This window comes from Artemia sp. Qi Xiang Cuo, chromosome 10 (assembly GCF_049724085.1).
Source record: "Artemia sp. Qi Xiang Cuo chromosome 10, ASM4972408v1, whole genome shotgun sequence".
NCBI lineage: Eukaryota > Metazoa > Arthropoda > Branchiopoda > Anostraca > Artemiidae > Artemia > Artemia sp. Qi Xiang Cuo.
This window is the reverse complement of record NC_142803.1, coordinates 57093581-57114017: the sequence shown is the minus strand read 5'-3', so window position 1 is coordinate 57114017 and position 20437 is coordinate 57093581. Positions and strand designations below refer to the sequence as shown.

Below are 20437 nucleotides of genomic sequence, written 5' to 3'. Positions count from 1 at the left end.
GGGCGCTGAGCCTTGCCCTTGAGGCAGATCCCATTTTTTTGGATTCTGAGTATTTTTGGTTTTCCCTCCAAAATTGACCCCCCCCCCTCCCCCACCCTCAGAAATGGGGGATCGTAGGGCCTCTGAGCCTTCCCCTTGAGGCAGATCCCGTTTATTTTTTATTTTGAGTATTTTTGGTTTTCCCTCCAAAATTGAAAGATATTCAAAATGAACAATTCCTATACGACCCATAGAATCCATTTTCGCTAACAAGTCGGCCTACAGTACAGCAATTTGATATGCGTAGCCTACTGCCAGGAGCCAGTGGGGTAATACTCGCTCGTAATTGCTAATCACCTTAACCCTTTTATCCATCGTCAAGTACATGTTCCAAAAATATTTTATTCAGAGATTTCACGTTAAAAAATTATCCAATCACTAATTACCCCTTTTTTTGCAAATCACACAGAATGTGGCATCGTTCTTCAGTTTAATCCTTTTTTTCTCTCTACCATCATACAATCCAATCACTAATTAGAATCATTCACACTCCTATTATTCAAAACATTAATTAATATCGTTCATAGTGTCCAATTTGCGAATTCCTTATCTATTTTACTCCTTGAAAGAGTTATTAAAACTGTGAAATGCTTTAACACGACAGTCTATTTCATAGGCAAAATATTTGAATTCCTTTTATTCAAATACAATCACCAATCAAGTTATCAAAAAATATTTGAATATATTAAGTTATAGGCAATACTGGTTTAGAAAAACTAGAATAATGATATAATTTCACTTTATCGACCCTCAAATTCCTTTTAGATTGCCGTACGCAAAGTATAAGGCCATGTGAGGGAGCGCTGAATCTCTTTGAATAGGTGTAGGGGGGCATCAGAATAACGTAAAAATTGCTATACCTCCGAGCAAAGTATAAGGCCTTGTGAGGGAGCTCTGAATCTCTTTGAAAAGGTGTAGAGCTTCTATAGAATAACGTAGAAATTGCTATACCTCCGAGCAAATCCAGAAGGCGCATACTACTAATGCGATTGAAAAAAAAAACCTTACAGGGTAATCAACTTATTGCTATGTTGTTACTTTGTATATAGTAGCCATGAATAATTATATGGTAATCAATTAAATGCACGGTTGTTCTATTGTGTTTGTTCCTTTTAAGAGAGAAACTTACATTCAAAACGGGCAATAGGAATTTCATAATATTTTTGAGATGCTTATTACTTGTTATTTTTTATAATTAAAAAACTTTGTAATTACTTGTCAGCTCCATGGGGGGCGGGGTAAAATACTTTTGACTTGGTTATAAGATTTTTATCGACTGGTATAAAAAAATTACTAATAAGACTAAAATGCCTCCATTTATTAAAACTATGTTTAATTATTAAAATATTTCAAGGACTTAAAGCTACGGAAACACATTGACATGGCCGAAAACCGAAAAATTGACATGACATGACTGAAAAATAAATTATAGTATTTCATAAATTATAGTAGTACATTATACTAGTATTATTATATACTAAATACTAAAACACTAAATACTATCTACTAATATACTATACTACAAAATACAAAATACTAAAATATGGTATTAAATTATTGTATTAAATTATTAAATTATACTTATAAATTATAGTATCACATTAAATTATAAATTATAGCATTTCATAAAACTTGCCTCCAGTTCTTCCTTTAATTTTCTCCGTATTTATATTTTGTGACGAAGAAGTAAACCAAGCTCATGTTGGAAAAAAAATGGAGGTGACAACCCTAAGGTATTAGATATAAAAGCTTGAAAGGCTACTGCAATCGGAGTTCATCATGTGTTTTGTCCTTTGCTCTTGCAGTGCCATGATACGTGATCCAGTTGAAATTGAAATGTATGGCGGAATGCGTCTATTCAGCTCTCCCCTGCCTGGCTCTGGAATTCTTCTATCCTACATAGTAAATATCCTAGATGAGTACAAATTAAGCCCAATTAATGCCAAATTGAGTTCAACCTTAGATAGCCAAGTATTAAGCTTACACAGATTAACTGAAGCATTCAAGTTTGCATATGCCCAGAGAACAAAGCTTGGTGATGCAGATTTTGAGCCGAGTGCTGCAGAGGTATGTGTTCTGTTACCGTATATAGCGATTGAAATTTGCAGCTGATGTCAAAATTATAATGCAAAAACCAACTATGAAACCGTTATTGTGATTTTTTAAAACTTAGTTTTCATATTTTCCAAATTGGTCATATTTCACCTCATATTTCATTAGTTACTTCATATCACCTCATATTACCTCATATTGCCATTAGTTACCTCATATTTACCTAAGTAGATTAGTTACCTCATATTTCATTCATATTTGTTTATGACTCTGTATGATCCTTTCAAAGTCACATTTCATATTTCAAAAATTCCTCAAATTTCAGCTTATATTTCGTGAGCCAAAAACCGGTTGGTGTAAATGACATTTTTTTCTGGATAGGTGCTATTTTGCTCTATGAGTCATTTAATGGTTATTTTAAAGGATGCCTTTGCACTCTTGAATAATTAACGTTCGTAATTTGTAATTGCACATACATGAATTAGGGCTTGAAGAAATGAGGCACCAAATAAGTAGATTAGTTGAAATAAATTTACAAGACCAGGAAATACAGCGTTTAGCTTCTCTGGGGCTTTCTTATTGGTCCAAGGAGATTTGGGGTAATATAAGATTTTTTTTTTTTGAGTGGATTTAAATAAAAAGGAATTAAAGCTGCTAATTAAAATGAGGGCTGATGTTTGTCATTGGGCAAAAGAAGAAACTTTATTGGGAGGTGAATGTTGAAGGCTAGTCCCTTTTTTGTCCTGTATGTGGAGGTTTGAATGAAAGGTAGTTTGCCCTGGGCAAAAGAAGAACGTTTATTGGGAGGGAAATGTTGAAGGCTGGTCCTTTTTTTGTCCTGTGTGTGGAGATTTGAATGAAAGATAGTTTGCCACTGGGCAAAAGAAGAAGTTTATTGGGAGGGAAATGTTGAAGGCTGGTCCCTTTTTTTCCTGTGTTTGGAGGTTTGAATGAAAGATAGTTTGCACTGGGCAAACGAAGTAACTTATTGGGAGGTAAATGTTGAAGGCTGGTCCCTTTTTTGTCCTGTATGTGGAGGTTTTAATGAAAGATAGTTTGCCACTGGGAAAAGAAGAAACTTTATTGGGAGGGAAATGTTGAAGGCTGGTCCTTTTTTTGTCCTGTATGTGGAGGTTTGAATAAAACTTAGTTTTCCACTGGGCAAAACAAGAACGTTTATTGGGAGGGAAATGTTGAAGGCTGGTCCCTTTTTGTTTCTATATGTATGTGGAGGTTTGAATGAAAGATAGTTTTCCACTGGGCAAAACAAGAACGTTTATTAGGAGGGAAATGTTGAAGGCTGGTCCCTTTTTTGTTTCTATATGTATGCGGAGGTTTGAATGAAAAATAGTTTGCCACTGGGCAAAACAAGAACGTTTATTGGGAGGGACATGTTAAAGGATGGTCCCTTTTTTGTCTTGTATGTGGAGGTTTGAATGAAAAATAGTTTTCCACTGGGCAAACGAAGAACGTTTATTGTGAGGGAAAGATTGAAGGCTGGTCCCTTTTTTGTCTTGTATGTGGAGGTTTGAATGAAAGATAGTTTGCCACTGGGCAAAAGAAGAACGTTTATTGGGAGGGAAATGTTGGAGGCTGGTCCCTTTTTGTCCTGTATGTAGAGGTTTGAATGAAAGATAGTTTGCCACTGGGCAAAAGAAGAACGTTTATTGGGAGGGAAATGTTAAAGGCTGGTCCGTTTTTTGTCCTGTATGTGGAGGTTTGAACAAAAAGATAGTTTGCCACTAGGCAAAAGAAGAAACTTTATTGGGCGGGAAATGTTGAAGGCTGGTCCCTTTTTTGTCCTGTATGTGGAGGTTTGAATGAAAGGTAGTTTGCACTGGGCAAAAGAAGAACGTTTATTGGGAGGGAAATGTTGAAGGCTGGCTCCTTTTTTGTCCTTTATGTGGAGGTTTGAATGAAAGATAGTTTGCACTGGGCAAAAGAATAACGTTTATTGCGAGGGAAATGTTGAAGGCTGGTCCCTTTTTTGTTCTGTATGTGGAGGTTTGAATGAAAGATAGTTTGCACTGGGCAAACGAAGAAACTTATTGGGAGGTAAATGTTGAAGGCTGGTCCCTTTTTTGTCCTGTATGTGGAGTTTTGAATGAACGATAGTTTGCCACTGGGCAGAAGAAGAGCGTTTATTGGGAGGGAAATGTAGAAGGCTCGGCCCTTTTTTGTCCTGTATGTGGAGGGTTGAATGAAAGATAGTTTGCCACTGGGCAAAAGAAGAACGTTTATTGGGAGGGAAATGTTGGAGGCTGGTCCCTTTTTTGTCCTGTATATGGAGGTTTGAATGAAAGATGGTATGCCAGTGGGCAAAACAAGAACGTTTATTGGGAGGGACATGTTGAAGGCTGGTCCCTTTTTTGTCCTGTATGTGGAGGTTTGAATGAAAGATAGTTTGCCATTGGGCAAAAGAAGAACGTTTATTGGGAGGGATATGTTGTAGGCTGGTCCCTTTTTCGTACTGTAACTGGAGGTTTTAATGAACGATAGTTTGCCACTGGGAAAAGAAGAAACTTTATTGGGAGGGATATGTTGAAGGCTGGTCCCTTTTTTGTCCTGTATGTGGAGGTCTGAATGAAAGATAGTTTGCCACTGGGCAAAAGAAGAAACATTATCGGGAGGTAAATGGTGAAGGCTGGTCCCTTTTTTGTTCTGTATCTGGAGGTTTGAATGAAAGATACTTTGCCACTGGGCAAAAGAAGAAATTATATTGGGAGGGAAATGTTGAAGGATGGTCCATATTTAGCCTGTATGTGGAGGTTTGAATGAAAGATAGTTTGCCACTGGGTAAAAGAAGAACGTTTTTTGGGAGGGACATGTTGAAGCCTGGTCCCTTTTTTGTCCTGTGTGTGGAGTCTTGAATGAAAGATAGTTTGCCACTGGGCAAAAGAAGAAACTTTATTGATAGGTAAATGTTGAAGGCTGGTCCATTTTTTGTCCTGTTTGTGGAGGTTTGTATAAAAGATAGTTTGCCACTGGGCAAAAGAAGAAACTTTATTGGGCGGGAAATGTTGAAGGATGGTCCCTTTTTTGTCCTGTATGTGGAGGTTTGAATGAAAAATAGTTTGCCACTGGGCAAACGAAGAACGTTTATTGGGAGGGAAATGTTGAAGGCTGGTCCCTTTTTTGTCTTGTATGTGGAGGTTTGAATGAAAGATAGTTTGCCACTGGGCAAAAGAAGAACTCTTATTGGGAGGGAAATATTGAAGGCTGGTCCCTTTTTTGTCCTGTATGTGGAGGTTTGAATGAAAGATAGTTTGCCACTGGGCAAAAGAAGAACGTTTATTGGGAGAGAAATGTTGAAAGCTGGTCCCTTTTTCGTCCTGTGTGTGGAGGTTTGAATGAAAAATATTTGCTACTGGGCAAAATAAGAAACTTTACTGGGAGGTAAATATTAAAGGCTGGTCCCTTTTTTGTCCTGTGTGAGGAGGTTCGAAAGAAAGTGTATATCAACTGTTGTGTGAATATGAAAAGCTGAATGATTGGAGAATTGAAGTGTTTGGTAGAGAGGATTTAGATTTTGAGTGGTTGGTGAGAGTATGTGCGGATGAATATTTTGTGATTTTAAGAAATTTGACAGAATTCCTCCGTCTTGTCACTCATCATAGAGCGAAATTTCCGTAGGATTATGTTAGTTATGAAAAAAATTCATACAGGATTATGTCGGATTGAAGAAAACCTGCCTCGAAAAGCAGCTATAATGATGGACAACTACCCTGCTCATCCTGACATTGAAGAAAAGTTGTCTGATAATATTAAGACCATTTTTTCACCTCCAAGTGTTACACCGCTTCTGCAGCCCATGGATAAAGGTGTGATAAAAAAAAACCTGAAGCGTAATTACAGAAGGAAACCTTTAAAAAGCCTTATTAGTGTAATTGATGGAGGAAGTGATGCAGTACAGACTCTTAAAAAATATGATAGAGAATGTTGATTACATTTCAGCTTGTAGAAAGTTCTGAAAAGATGAAGTAAAAAGCTCTACTTTTAGAAGTCGCGAAGGAGAAGGAAAAAAGACAAGGAAAAATCCAGAGATGCTCTTGACATCTAGGATTTTCATTAGAGGGGTGGTTAGGCTAGGATTTTAATACAATTTTTCTGTCTCATAGATTATATTCCTAAGTAATAATTGCACCAAGTCCAAAGAATTGGGTGGGGGGGGGGCACTCCGTCAGCAGGAGAGTGCGACCGGTTTCCGTAGCTGTAGTCTACAATTTAATGTTAGGCCCCCAACCATTTGTCTTCATGTCAGGCATAGATTTGTCAGTTATAATTCTAATTTAAGCTGACAAAATACTAATTAAGTGTCCCATGAGCAAAAACAAGATATGAGTGAAATGAAATAGCTTCTAAAAAACTTGTAATTTAAAGTTTTTTATCTAATTTCGTCTGTCTGGATTAATTCAACAGTAAACAATACTTTCCCATCTTATCTTAGGAATTTGAAATACAATTTTGTTATGCCCCTTGATTCTCAATGATATTACTTGATATTGTCCAATGACCCATCCAAAACCGAAGAAAAAACTGCCTTATATTTCTTTTCCTAGCTATTTTAGTTATCAGCTTATTATAGAACTTATACGGCTCCACTTGAAAGAGAGGCGGCTTAGCTGATTATTATACCACATAAAAACAGTAACGTAATTATTCATTAAATATTTCTTATTTTTATATATATTTGCAAAAGAGACTCGAAGAGCATTCTTGGTATCCTTTGCAGTCAAAATTGGCGTATTGCGCCATAAAATGACTGAAAATGCCACATTGGTATGGTATATTCCTTTTTGTATCCACAAAGGCAATAAAATTTCTATAGAACTTTCTCTTAATATTCTGTTACTAATATTCTTTATATATATTCTTTATATATTTTCTTACAATATACTAATATTCTTAATATTCTTTTTTTACGATCATCCCTTATTAAAAACAAAACATCTAACAAAAAATAAATAAACATGAATCCGTGATCATCCTCCAAAAAGTATAAAATTTTGCAGTTTTTTAGATAGGGCGTTAAAACGGTTTTCTAATATAATGAATTTGATGGGTCAACTTTCAACAAACTCGCTTGCTCTTTTGGGGTTAATTTATCCTTTTTTTCGTAAATGAGGCAACCTTTCTCAGGCTCATAACTTTTGCTTGATAACTAAGTTAAGCGAATTTCATATGTTTAAATTAAACATGAAAAGTGAAATTCTTTAATGTATACATTGTTATCAAAAACCTTTTTCGAATTTGATGGGTCAACTTTCAGCAAACTCACTTGCTCTTTTGGGGTTAATTTCTCCTTTTTTCGTAAATGAGGCAACCTTTCTCAGGCTCATAACTTTTGATTCATAACTAAGTTAAAATGAATTTCATATGTTTAGATTAAACATAAAAAGTAAATTTTTTTAATGTATACACTGTTATCAAAAACTTTTTTCTTGTAGCTCTGATTATTATAACCACTAACGGCTCCTTACTTATAGTTTCTGTCCATGAAATGCTAAACGCATAGAAAAGTTGGCTTAAAACCAAATATTTCCGATTAAACGTCTATAAGAAGCTAAGTTCCTGATAACAGGTGCCCCCTCCTTGGAAATTCCTAAGCATTTACACGAGTGTAAATGCTACAGAGCAAACATTTTTTTTTTTTGCAATTAGAGGAAAGTTATCACCCCAAAGTACCAATATTCAAGCCTATTCTAGGTGAAGGAAGATTAAGGATCACTACCCCCCCCCCTCATGCCTCACCCCTTCTTATACATTTATCTGAAGGCTCATGGAAAGTTAGAAAGTTTTGGTATAAAATGTAATTTTTGAGGGTCAGGCACACTTTTCCTGCCCCACCTAAATAATGACTCATGATATCTAAATAATGACTCATGATAGCTAGATAATGAGTCATGATAGGTCCAACTCGATGATAGCTGATGCGTAATTATACATCACTGTGCAAAATTTTATTGAACATCATACAGATCAACTTAGTTGAATAAATCTTCCCCTCGATATGATAGTCCTGGGAAAAAAATAATAAAGAGGCATCTGTGATTTTCTCTCTCGAAAAACAAATTAAAATTTCGTATTTTTGCAGATAGGAGCTCTAAACCTTAGCAGTAGAGTTCTTCGATATGCTGAATTTGATTGTGTAACTTTTTTCAAGATCACTTGCTCTTTTGGGGAATGCTTTCCCTTTTTTTTATGAAAATAAGCCAAAGTGTCTTAGGCTTGTAGCTTTTGACGGGTAACTTTAAGATCATTTAATTTTATAAATTCGGAATCAAAGAAAGCTGTTTCTTTTTGTATGTGTTGTTACCAGAGCTCTTTTTTGAACTGCTATTAGCCCGTGTCACTCCTTATTTACAGTTCTTTACCAGGAACTTCTTGATCAAGCTGGTTGACATTAACATGTTTTAATTAGATAGACCTCAAAAGGCCACTGGGAATTTCTGTTCTTAAATTTTCGAATTAATTCACTAAAAAAAGTCGAAATAACAATCCTTAAGCAGTTATAAACTTTCTTTAATATTTCATTTCGAACCTGAAATCATCAAAGTTTATGTATGGCAAAGGCTACAACCAGGAACAAGTAGGACTTGGGTCCGGGAATAAGTTAAACTGCAAGTTTCTACAAAAATTATTAAGAAAATGTTGTTTTTAGCGTAATGAAGAAAAAAATTTGTTATTATACAGTTTGTTTCAGAAAGAGGATAAACTAGACTTGATAGAAATCAGATAAAGCCCGAATTTAGGTTATTCTCCGTAGGCTCTTCTGAACTAAGCAGTATAATAACCAAATAGAAGTACCACCCGATTCCCCATTCAACTCTGTTTTCAAATGTAAAGGTCGTTATCGTGCAGGGCTTTCACTTCTAGGGAGATTACCCTATTTAGGGGTAAATCACTTTTTTAGGGACCGTTTTTTGAATGAAATGTTCATTCTAAATAAGATTTTGATCTCTATCCTCAAAAAGATGCCAGAGTTTCATATGATATGGTGGTAATTCAAAATTGAACCGTCGTTAGGTCAAGTGATATTGAAATCATAGTCTCACTTGACTTAATGATAATTCAGTTTTGAATTACCCCCATATTAAATGAAACTATGGCATCTTTTTTAGGATATAGATCAAAATCATTATCTCCCTGGGCTTAGTGACAATTCATTTTGAATTACCACCATACTAAATGAAACTCTGGCATCTTTTGGACGATAAAAAAATCTTGTGCTCCTCACTGACCTTAGGTCGACAAGTGAAAGGTCAGTAACTATAATTTCTCAATGCTAGAATTTTCTTTCAGTGTTATAAATTCTCTTCTTTAATTGTCTAGTCTAGTTAGAGCACATCTGACCTCTTTAGGAGTAAAATAGACATAGAAAAAGTAATTCTGCTACTTAAAAAAAAATGAATATTTTAATTTATTTTTTTACTACATCCGTTTTAAACAGGTCATAAGAGCTTAAATTTAATTAGAAAGCAAGAAAATATGATTTAAACAAAGAAAATATAATTTTGGACTTCATGACTGACAATCGCTGACGTTTCGTCCAGACAAAAAATGGCACTCTCCATTGCTTAGCTCCTAAACCAAGGAAGGAAAATTCACTTGAAATACCAAATGCAGACCTAGACTTATAATACAATCTGATCACAGAAGCAAGGAACCAAGGAATTTACGGATGTTGGAGACTTGTTTCTATTAAGTACGGTCCTGAACGACGACTGGATGATGAAGATGATGATCATGAAGTTCACTTACTGGCAACTCCCCCCCCCAAAAAAAAGAAGCGGGATTCAGGCCAGAATTTCCAAAAAGAGCTATACGACCAAAAGTTTTTTCATGAGTGGCTTCAGTTACCTATGTTACCAATGTTTCGAAATTGAAATGAGAAAAGAGTGTCAAACAAGTCAAAGTAAAAGATTCATGAACCACACTATAAGTTCTGCTTGAAGTATGTATATTGTAGGAAATCAAAGCTGACCAAGTATGCTCTGACCAAGCAGCACATAAAAGCAAACAATGAAACCGAGACGAAGCCTGGCAGTGGCAGCTTTGGAAAACTTCTGACTTTAGGCAGCAATGCCAAATGAATTGAAAATTGCATCTACATATTTTTGGCAGAACATAATCTTCCATTACGTCTTGCAGACAGCTTGTTCTCTCTTCTGATAATTTTATCTCCAAAACACCAGGCCCTGGAAGGGTTCTAAATAGTTGATTAGTTATAGATAATTTAGGAGACCACACTGCCTTTCCATGACGATAAATAAAAGTTCAAATAAGGATAAAGTCCTTTTAATAGACAGTGATGATGATAACAGTGATAGAAATTCACAAAAATACCAGATATTTCGGTCACATAAGCAGTGACCACGACCAATTGTGTCAAGTACAAGGTCACCAAAAAGTGTTTTGAGCAAGTGGTTAGTGTCAATCTGTAAACAACTTTTGTCTACACAAATTTCGTACATTAAAAATTCTTCGAAGTTACCTTTAGACCATTACTCTGTAAAATTCTTTTGAGTTTATCAAATTCGAAGAATTCTTCGAATTTGGTTGAAAAACTGAAAAAAGTAGAAATTTCTTCAAGTTCTTTGCTTTCAAGCTTCGACATTGTATCAATGTACACAAATATTAAAGTAGAAGCAGCCAAAACTCTTCTAGAAAGGAAGCTGTTAAAAAATTTGGACTTGGATTAGTGACAAAACAGATTTGGAAGTTTCTGTAATTATGTATTTAGTAAGGTTGTGCAATAAGTTCTCTTATTTTTTTTCAATTTAGAGGGGAGTTTTTCGAACATGTAAATGGTTTACCTACGGGGGCTCCCTTATCCCCTTTATTAGCTAATATTTTTGTGGAGAATATTGAAACAATTGCTTTAGATTCATATTTTTTAAAACATATTTTTTGGGGCCGGTATATGGATGACATAATTTCACTATGGAATTATGGGAAGCAGGAATTAAAAGGATTTTTGGAACATCTTAATTGTTTGGGGGGGGCATTTAAAGTTTACTGTTGTATTAGAAGAGGATTAAAAATTTCCTTTTCTTGATGTTCTTCTTTTAAAAAATGACAATATTCTGGATTTTTAAATTCACAGAAAACCGACAAATAACTAGAGATTTTTGTCTTATAGTTCCGGTCACGCTCGCCAAGTAAAAATTGGCTTGATCATTTCTTTAACTGACCGGATCTTTAGTATTTGCTCTCCAAATTTTTTGAGGAGGAGTTGTCTTTTCTAAGAAAAATACTAATATGCAGCATGTATCCAGAGTGGTTAATTAACCAGACTTTTTCAAAGAGAAGAAAAAGGTTTCTAGAGTTATCTAAGGAAGTCTTGGAAACAACTAGGGAGAAGGATGTTTTTTGTTCCTTACCATATGTACCCAGTCTAAGTGAAAACTCAAAGAATTTTATAGAGTAATGATCTAAAGGTAGCTTTAAAGAGTAATAATACTTTGGGTAGTTTTCTAAATTCTGGGAAGGATCTAACTTCATTTGGGCAACAAAGTTGGGTCTATCAGATCCCATGTACTTGCGGAAGCTCATATGTGGGATGCACTAACCAGAATTTGGAAATGAGATTATTACAGCATAAAGGTTCTATTTCTTGGGCTTTAAAGCAAGATTCGAAGTCTGAAAATTTTACTTCAGCCCTTTCAGAACATATTTTCAATTTTCCAGACCATTTTATTTTGTTTTTTGATTTCTAGGGATCGGGGTTTAAAGCAAAATTTTCGTGAAACTCTTGAAATAAAGAAAATCTTATTCAAGAACATTGCTTTGAATCGGGACACATGTTAATTTGGGCTGAATTCTATGTAAGATAATTTATTAAAATCTGACAAAGTAAAGTTCAATTCACCCAATGTAGTTGACCTCTGTCCAAGTGTTATATCATTGAACGCTAATGAACCGAATCCAAGAAGGTCAAAGAGGCTAGCTTCTGCCTTTGCTTTGTAAAGAATTAGAGAATTAAACAGTATGTAGTTTTTTTTATGTCGTGTATAATCTATTGTTTTAAATTATTTTTGTTTAGTTTTACTATTGATGCCGGTGACTGCATATGTGACCAAAATATCTGGCATTTTTGTAAATTTCTATCATTGTTATCATCATCACTGTCTATTAAAAGGATTTTATCCCTATTTGAACTTTTATTTATCGTCATGGAAAGGCAGTGTGGTCTCCGAAATTATCTAAGTTAGTCGAGTTGCTCAAAACCATTTTTTTCTCTGTGATAATTTACGAAACTACTGATCGCAGTGTTTTTAAGTAAATAGCTGCCACTGTAGTATTTCTTAGCCAGAAAGATCTAAAACTTCATGTCAAAGTATTGGACAGGGTTAAGTATAGTGATGGATTGGCTTATGGTCTGATTAACCGCATCAAACAATTGATTGAAAAAAACTGGATTCTCTGGGAAAATATTGTTGGATTTTGTGCAGATACATCTAACGTCATGTTTGGAGCCAACAGATTTGCTTCAAAATCAATGAAAGCCATGGTGCCCACATCTCGAAAGTGAAGTGTTCATGCCATCTTATTTACTTATGTTCATTTTATGCATACTTATCACTTCCCAAGACGCTAGAAGTGCTTCCAGGCGAGAAAAGTATGCGAAATTTCAGGAGTTCTTTGAAAGCAAAGTTCTTAGAAACCGAATTCTTGCACCAGGACAGGCGCGTTGGATGGCCCTTCAGGCCTGCGTAAAGAGTTTTATTGAGCATTGAGTTGTTCTTCCTCAGTATTTCCTAGAAACCAAATTTGACTACCCTACTGCAACCAATGACCTTATCTTGTCAGTATTACAAAGCAAGTTAACAAAGCCATACCTTGAATTCGTGGACTACTCTCTCGGCCCCTTCAACGATTTCAACAGTTTTTCAATCTGTTTTCCGACTTCTTCACTCCCTAAAGGCAAGTGTCATCAAACTTGTGAATGATGTTGCGTCTAACTTCATGGAACTGGACTATATTTGCAGTGTCGCTTCATTTACCAAACTGAATCCTTACCTTTCAAGTGAGTATCTGCCTTTAAACCAGGCATATGTGGGAATAGCTGCAACCTATTCAATGTTGGAACTCGAAAATGCTCAAGAGCGAAGTAGTAACATTGATCTCTCTTACCAGTCTCATTGAAAATACTATATAGTCCTAATCAAGTAGATCCAAGACCATTTCAAGTTTGAAGACGAAGCTTATGACATTTTGGCTTTGGATGAACCAAGGAATGCAAGAAATTTGAAAACAAAATCTCTAAGGCCACTATTTGCGAGATTTCCTGTTCTAACAGAAAAGTGTTGCCTCCAGAAGAAGGGCGTAAAATAAAGTTCACAGGCTGAGCTTTGTTTGGGAGGTGCCAAAGTGGAAGACCTGTCAGTTAAGCAGTAATGTATGATGATACTTGATCTGAAGACTCGCAGTGGCGGAATCCCCGGAATCGCGGAAATACCAAGAATCGCGGTAGTGCATGTCACTAATCTTCTCGTTACCTTTTGGCAATATTCCAGCTGAGCGTTTGTTTTGTCTCTTGAAACTAATCAAAACAGACATTCGAAATAGTCTCGAGAATGTCACCCTAGTCTCACTCATTTGAGTCAATTAGTGGTTGAAAAACAGCGATAAAACTTCATCAACTGTCAGCATACCGAAAGCTGTCGCTGGCTTCAGGACAAAGGCAAACACTACGTGCAATGAAGTGCTGGAGATGACACTTAATGGAACTTTTCTATGTATTCTTGTTAGCGTAAAAGATGTTTTGTACGTATATTGTTATCTCAAGCAAAAAAACAACAATTTGATGCTGCCCTGTGGTTTTCATGTAAATTCTATGGAAATCTAGGGCAAAATATCCTTTTCTTCTAGGGAGAAAAATAGGGAGAAATCATACCTAAAGACAGGGAATTTTAGGGGAAAATTACATGAAAACAGGCAAAATCTAAACCGAAAAGTGAAAGCACTGTTACCGTGACAATAGCTTTCCCGCCTTGAGTAGGTCATTAACGAAAGTTTTCTCGCTAACAGCAGCGATTGTGACAGCAGTGAGAATTATATATTGAAAGAGGACTGAATCAATTCTATTTATTTGCTTTGTTTTCAGTTTTGCATTGTGTAGTTCAGTTATATTTTTATTTATTTTGCTAAACCGCATTAAATACGTCTTCATTACTCAGAATAACTACATTAGTTCAGGAGCATACCAGGGAGGTATGGAGAAGCTTTGGTTTCCGATCCATTGCTTGAAACTTTCAGTTTTCATCTGTTGTTTTTTGGAATCCCTCCCCTGGACAAAATATATCTGTATTTATCTGCTTGCACTATGTTAATTGATTATATCTTTTTAGCTAGTCAAGCTGCTTACATCAGAAGAGTTTGCTGCTGAAACACGAGCAAATATTTCTGACACCCAAACTTTTAATGATCCTAGTTACTATGGTGCTGAAGTCTACCAGCCCGACGATCACGGAACTTCTCATATATCTATCATTGATGAGTATGGCAATGCTGTTGCTCTTACAGCAACAATTAATCTTTAGTAAGCTATTTTTTCAAAATCTTGCTGTTATAGTGAAGAATCATAGGCAGCGCAATTGCGCTGCCTAAGTAAAGGACGATATTGGCACAACGTATTATTTATTATTGTTTTTTTTTTCTTTTTGATCAGGGCACTTTGTATCGAAGGAGTTGTCGTAGAAACTTCGAAAAGGGCTCATTTGATTGGAAATTGGAAGGGCTTGTGCGCTTTTTAATAGTCGAAAGTATTTGGAAGGCAACTAACATTCCTTCCACGCCCACCATTTCCCCGAACCCATCCAATCAAAATTTTGAGATAGCCATCTTGTTCAACGTTGTTTAAAGATCACGAAATTATCTCTTTAAGGATGATACCCCCCTCCCCAGAGCCCTCAGGTCAAGGGTTCTAAGGTATGCCCTGAGGGCATATAAGGTTCATATAGAAAGTGTTGTTATAGAAACTTCAAAAAAAGCTCATCGACTGGAAATTGAAAGGGCTAGTGCCGTTTCTTGCATTCGGAAGTGATTGGAGGACAACTAATCCCCCTCTCACACCAACCATTTCCCCAAACCCATCCAATCAAAATTTTGAGACAGCCATTTTGTTAAAACTAGTTGAAAGTTCTGGAAATCAAGTCTTTAAGGATGAAAACCGATCCACAACCCTCAGGGCAAGGGTTGTAAGTTATGCCCTAGGGACATATAAGGTTTTTATAGAAAGCATTGTAGTAGAAAATTCAAAAAGGGCTCATTTGATTGGAAATTGAAAGGGCTAGTGATCTTTTTAATTGTCGAAAGTGATTGGGGGGACAACTAACCCCCGTCTTACGCCCACCATTTCCCCAGACACATCCAATCAAAATTTTGAGATAGCAACTTTGTTCAAAGCAGTTGAAAATCTTGGAAATTAAGTCTTTGAGGATGACAACCCCTCACAGCCTTCAGGGCAAGGGTTTTAAGTTATTCCCTGGGGGCATATAAGATTTAATAGACAGCGTTGTCGTAGAAACTTAAAAAAGGGCTCATTTAATTGGAAATTGAGAGGGTTAGTGCCCTTATTAATAGTCAAAAGCGATTGGAGGCGAATTCCCCCCCCCCCCCACGCCCATCATTTCCCCAAACACTTCCGACCAGTATTTTGATATACCAATTTTGTTGAAGGTGTTTGAAGGGTCTGGAAATAATGTTTTTGAGTATGACAACCCCCCCCCCCACAGCCCTCGAGGCTAAGGTTGTAAGTTATGTCCTGAGGGCATATAAGGTTTTTATAGAAAGCGTTGTCGTATAAGCTTCAAAATGGGCTCATTCGATTGGAAATTGAGAGCGCTATTCCCCTTTTTAATAGTCGAAAGTAATTGGAGGGAGAATCCCCCCACGTCCATCGTTTCCCCTAACACTTCCGATCAACATTTAGATATAACCATTTTGTTGAACGTAGTTAAAGGGTCCGAAAATTATGTCTTTGAGTATGACAACCACCCCTCACCCAGCCCTCAGGAAAAGGGTTGTAACTTATGCCCTTGGAGCATATTAGGTTTTTATAGAAGGTATTTTCGTAGAAACTTCAAACACGGCTCATTCGATTGGAAATTGAGAGGACTGGTGCCTTTTTTATTATTCGAGAGTGATCAGAGGGCAAATGACCATCCCCGTGCCCATCATTTCCCCAAACACTATAAAGCCTTATTCGCCCTTGGGGCTTATAAAGTTTTTATAGAAAGTGTTGTCATGGAAACTTCCGAAAGGGCTCATTCGATTGGAAATTGAGAGGACTTTTGTCTTTTTTATTATTCGAAAGAGATCAGAGTTCAAATGACCATCCCCCCACGCCCATCATTTCCCCAAACACTTTCAATCTAAATTTTGAGATAGCCATTTTGTTCACCGTAGTTGAAAGTTCTGGAAATTTCTTGAGGAGGGGGCAACCCTCCTCATCTACATAATGATTTCTGTTCTTCTTAGGGTCTAATGTTGCCCCTATTCTAAATTTAAAAAAGAAACTTGTTTTTGATTTAATTTTTGACCGATATTTAAAGAATGCCTGAAAATCCGGCTCCCCCTCAACGATAGATGCTCTAGACTCATAATCGTCTCACTACTTGATTTCTAAGGATTTCTAAGGTTTGTTCCGAATTTCTTTATTAAAATTCTTTTCTTGCGATCTGCAACTCAATTAGTATGAAAGTTTTAGTATACTACAATGTTAGAGCATATTTAATACTGACAACACTCCTCACATGCTACTTATATATGATGCAGAACATACCCGAGAAGTGAAGCTAGGTCAAGTCACAATGTCATCTTGTCATCGTTAATTATTTCCATAGATTGATGCTAACGATGCTATTCCAAATTTATAATAAATTGCCTATGAGTTAGTAACCCCTTCGGAGTTACCTTAACTGGTAAGCAGTTTAACCCTTTTTACCACCTTCATACAATTCAATTAAAAATGTTATCTAGCTCTGTTTCACTCCTATTATTCAATCACCAATTAAAATCATTCATTGCATAGTTATGCAAATGCTATACCTTTTTTTCGCAAATTGAGTTAGTTTACGCAATGATACAACTTTTTATTATTTTCAGAATAAACAAAAACCACGCATAACATATTGCTTAACAGACAGAATTTCGTAACCATCAACTTCATATAACCATACCAGGAAAACAACCATCGGTATATGAAAACAGCCGTGACTCTATCATTAACATGAAATTTAATACAAAATCATTGTACTGTGAACAGCACGAATTTTCATGGTAAGCTGATTATAATTGCAACATAAAAAAAGCAACCGAAGATATGACTTTATGGCATGGTGTTTTTTTATATGATACGTGTATAAGTCTTGTTTGTAGGTATGGGGACTGTCATGTTGAATGGTAGAGGGGAATATCTTGTTGGAATGATGGAATATGTGTCTTGTCGGAAGGTGGGATATGTGTCTACCTGTCTTGTACCTTTCATTGACACAGTAATGGCCTACCTACCCGCTACCTTAGATTGACACAGTATGTCTCACCTGCCCGCTCTCTTAGATTGACACAGTAATGTCCCACCTGCCCACTACCCTAGATTGACACAATTAAGGGGTACTGTCCGCTACCTTTCATTGACACAGTTATGTACCACCTGTCCGCTCTCTTAGATTGATAGTATCACTACTAGCAAGGCGTTGAGGAGGAGACAGCTCTTTTCATATACGGAATAATTTTTGTTCGTTTTAAGTTTTAATGTTGCACCTTACTTTCAGTTAAAAAAAAAGCTGTTTTTTTATTTAATACCATACAAGGGTAAGACCTTCACTAAAGCTCCACTTTCAGTTGAAACAAACATCTGCTCATAATCTATAAAACTGAGTACTAAAAGGGTCTGAAGATTAAGACACTTTTCAATTGTTAATCTAACCATGGAAAGTTTGGTCGAAGCATCCTCTCCCCTTACTTCACTTATCTTCTCTTAAAGCCTTATGTACACCATTTCTAAGTCAAAGAAAAATCATAGTACTAAATAATTGCGTCCTGCAGAAACTAAGCTAATACCTAGGTAATTAAGCTAATACCTTCTTAACACCTTTTCTATAAAAATATTTTATTATATTTTTTCCTAAAATTACTTTTCGTCGTCATCCGATGAGGTTTCTTGATAAAAAGAAACCTTTTTAAAAACAGTATGTATATTTTCAGCGAAATATTTCTGGCCGGAAAAATCTCGTACAGAAGTGAATCTAATATTCGCCATTAAAAAAGCTTCTTTTTTCGTCGGGTGACAAAAATCCGCTTTTGAAGCGAAATTCATATGTGTGTCAGAACAAAACTTTTCAATCAACTACAATTTAGAATAGTGACTTCTTACTTTAACGCAATTTCCCTCGTCTCAAAATTTGAGCCTGAGATAAGAATTCTATGAAACAGACTTTTGTTTCAAATCTTTATTCTTATCGTTCTGATTTTGCCGTTTTGATGAGTTGAATCGTCCTTTTTAATAAGTAAGGAAAACAGATGACAGTGCTCATGTTCGTATATTAGAAAAACAAAACAAAGAACAACCAACGTCATCTAGCGTTCTTTAAAACCGAAGTAATAAACGTTCAAATTGGGGATAAGTCTGTTTATTAGACAGTGAAAACAGATACAAAAGTTTTGATATTTCGATCACACATACAGCGTTCTTCATCAGCAGATATACTCTGCTGATGCTGAATTATATCTGCTGATGACGATCGCTGTATATGTGGTCGAAATATCCAGACTTTTGTATGTGTTCACTGTCTAATAAATTGACTTATCCCTATTTGAACGTTTATTTGTTCGTCATAGAAAGACAGTGTGCTCTTGGAAAAAAATATGTAAGTAATTTAAGGTGTTGTGTCAAAAATAAATACTGAAGTTAAAGTCAATTAATTCTAAGGGTTCGAGATGCTGCCCCTCTACCCCACGACTGGAAATGACGGGCTTGTTTAACCCCTTTAAAGACGTCCAGAAAAAATTCTGGTCAATATATATTGCGATAAAAAGAGATTTCATGCCTGAAAATAATGATTGTAAGGCGGCATCTCTACTCACTATGGCGTCATCAGGTAGTGGTAGGGCCTTAGGAATTGGTGAGGCAGTTATCGCCATAAAAATACTTTCACTGACAAAAGCTATAGTGACCGTAATATTTTCATATCGCTTTTGCTTCTTTGACGCCGAAAACGGGTTTTTAAACAACGGCACAGTCACATGTTTCGATGCGTCTTCAAGATCATTGTGAATACGACGAACATGACCTTTGAACTAGTCTTTAGGGGCGTTTTTTCACTCATCAATGTGCTAAGAACTTACATCTTTTGTCAGAAAATTCTTAACAGTGAAATATTTGAATAAAGGTCTAATATCTCTGGTCATTTTTACGCAAGCGTGTTTCATCATTCTCCTCTAATCGGTGGTCTGAGAGCAATAATGAGTAGATCATCCAGGTTCTCTCATCATTGTTTTATATGGCAGAACAGTGGCGGTCTTCAGACTTTTTGCTAACATCAGTGAGCTGTAAGACCTTAGAACAAAGATGAGTTAAAAAACGATAATCTTTGCAGAAAGATGTAAGATCTTAGATGTAAGATCTTAGTGCTAAAAAACGGGCCTTTTATTTATATTAGCTTCATATTCACAGCGTTTGACGATCATACGGTTGAGTATTTTAAATCAAATGACAGAATAACTACCATCCAAGCTAATTTCACAAAACCACGAGTTCGTTACTCAGAAGAAATCTAACTATGCACAAAATCCTACTTCACCTTTTATTTCAAACCCGTCTCAAACTGGCCGATTGACTGACAAACATACAGTGTAATATTTTTTTTTCTTGTTTTCGAAGGCGCTTAACACCTAACTTGGGTAAGATAAAGGGATGGTAACTCCAACTTGTAAGAAGCTTCGAAAGGGGAGTGGAAAAATTTACAAAACAGATTAAATAGGATATGAAATAATAATTATATAGAATGGTAGAAATTGCCATCAAGTCGAAGTAAAGTTGCTTTCGAATTGTTTTTCTTTTAAAATAAATCAAAAAGCGCTCGATTTGACAAGTTGTTTGTAAGTCGAGTGAAAAATCATTGGTACTTATCTGTTAAACAGAACACACCCAATAAATGAATTCAGGTTAATCCTATGAAACATACCAAAACATTTATAATATTATAAATGTTTATTATAATACTTCATTATAATACTATTATAATACTATTAGAAACTATTATAATACTATTATAATACTTCAGAAACAAAATTATGGAAGCTACGTCAGAAAATTAAGGAAAGCAGACCGCGCAGAACG

The 20437-nt window shown here is 35.9% G+C and overlaps 1 protein-coding gene across 2 annotated transcripts in view; it reads left to right on the top strand.

The window, feature by feature from the left end:
• Window positions 1-20437, top strand: part of LOC148947928 (scoloptoxin SSD14-like) — a 189367-nt gene that overhangs the window by 146571 nt on the left and 22359 nt on the right. For both annotated transcript variants that reach the window (XM_089095569.1, XM_089095570.1), the window contains exons 7-8: window positions 1845-2106; window positions 14445-14635. In XM_089095569.1, the coding sequence (XP_088951695.1) occupies window positions 1845-2106; window positions 14445-14635 (453 nt within the window). The remainder of the gene's footprint in view (window positions 1-1844; window positions 2107-14444; window positions 14636-20437) is intronic.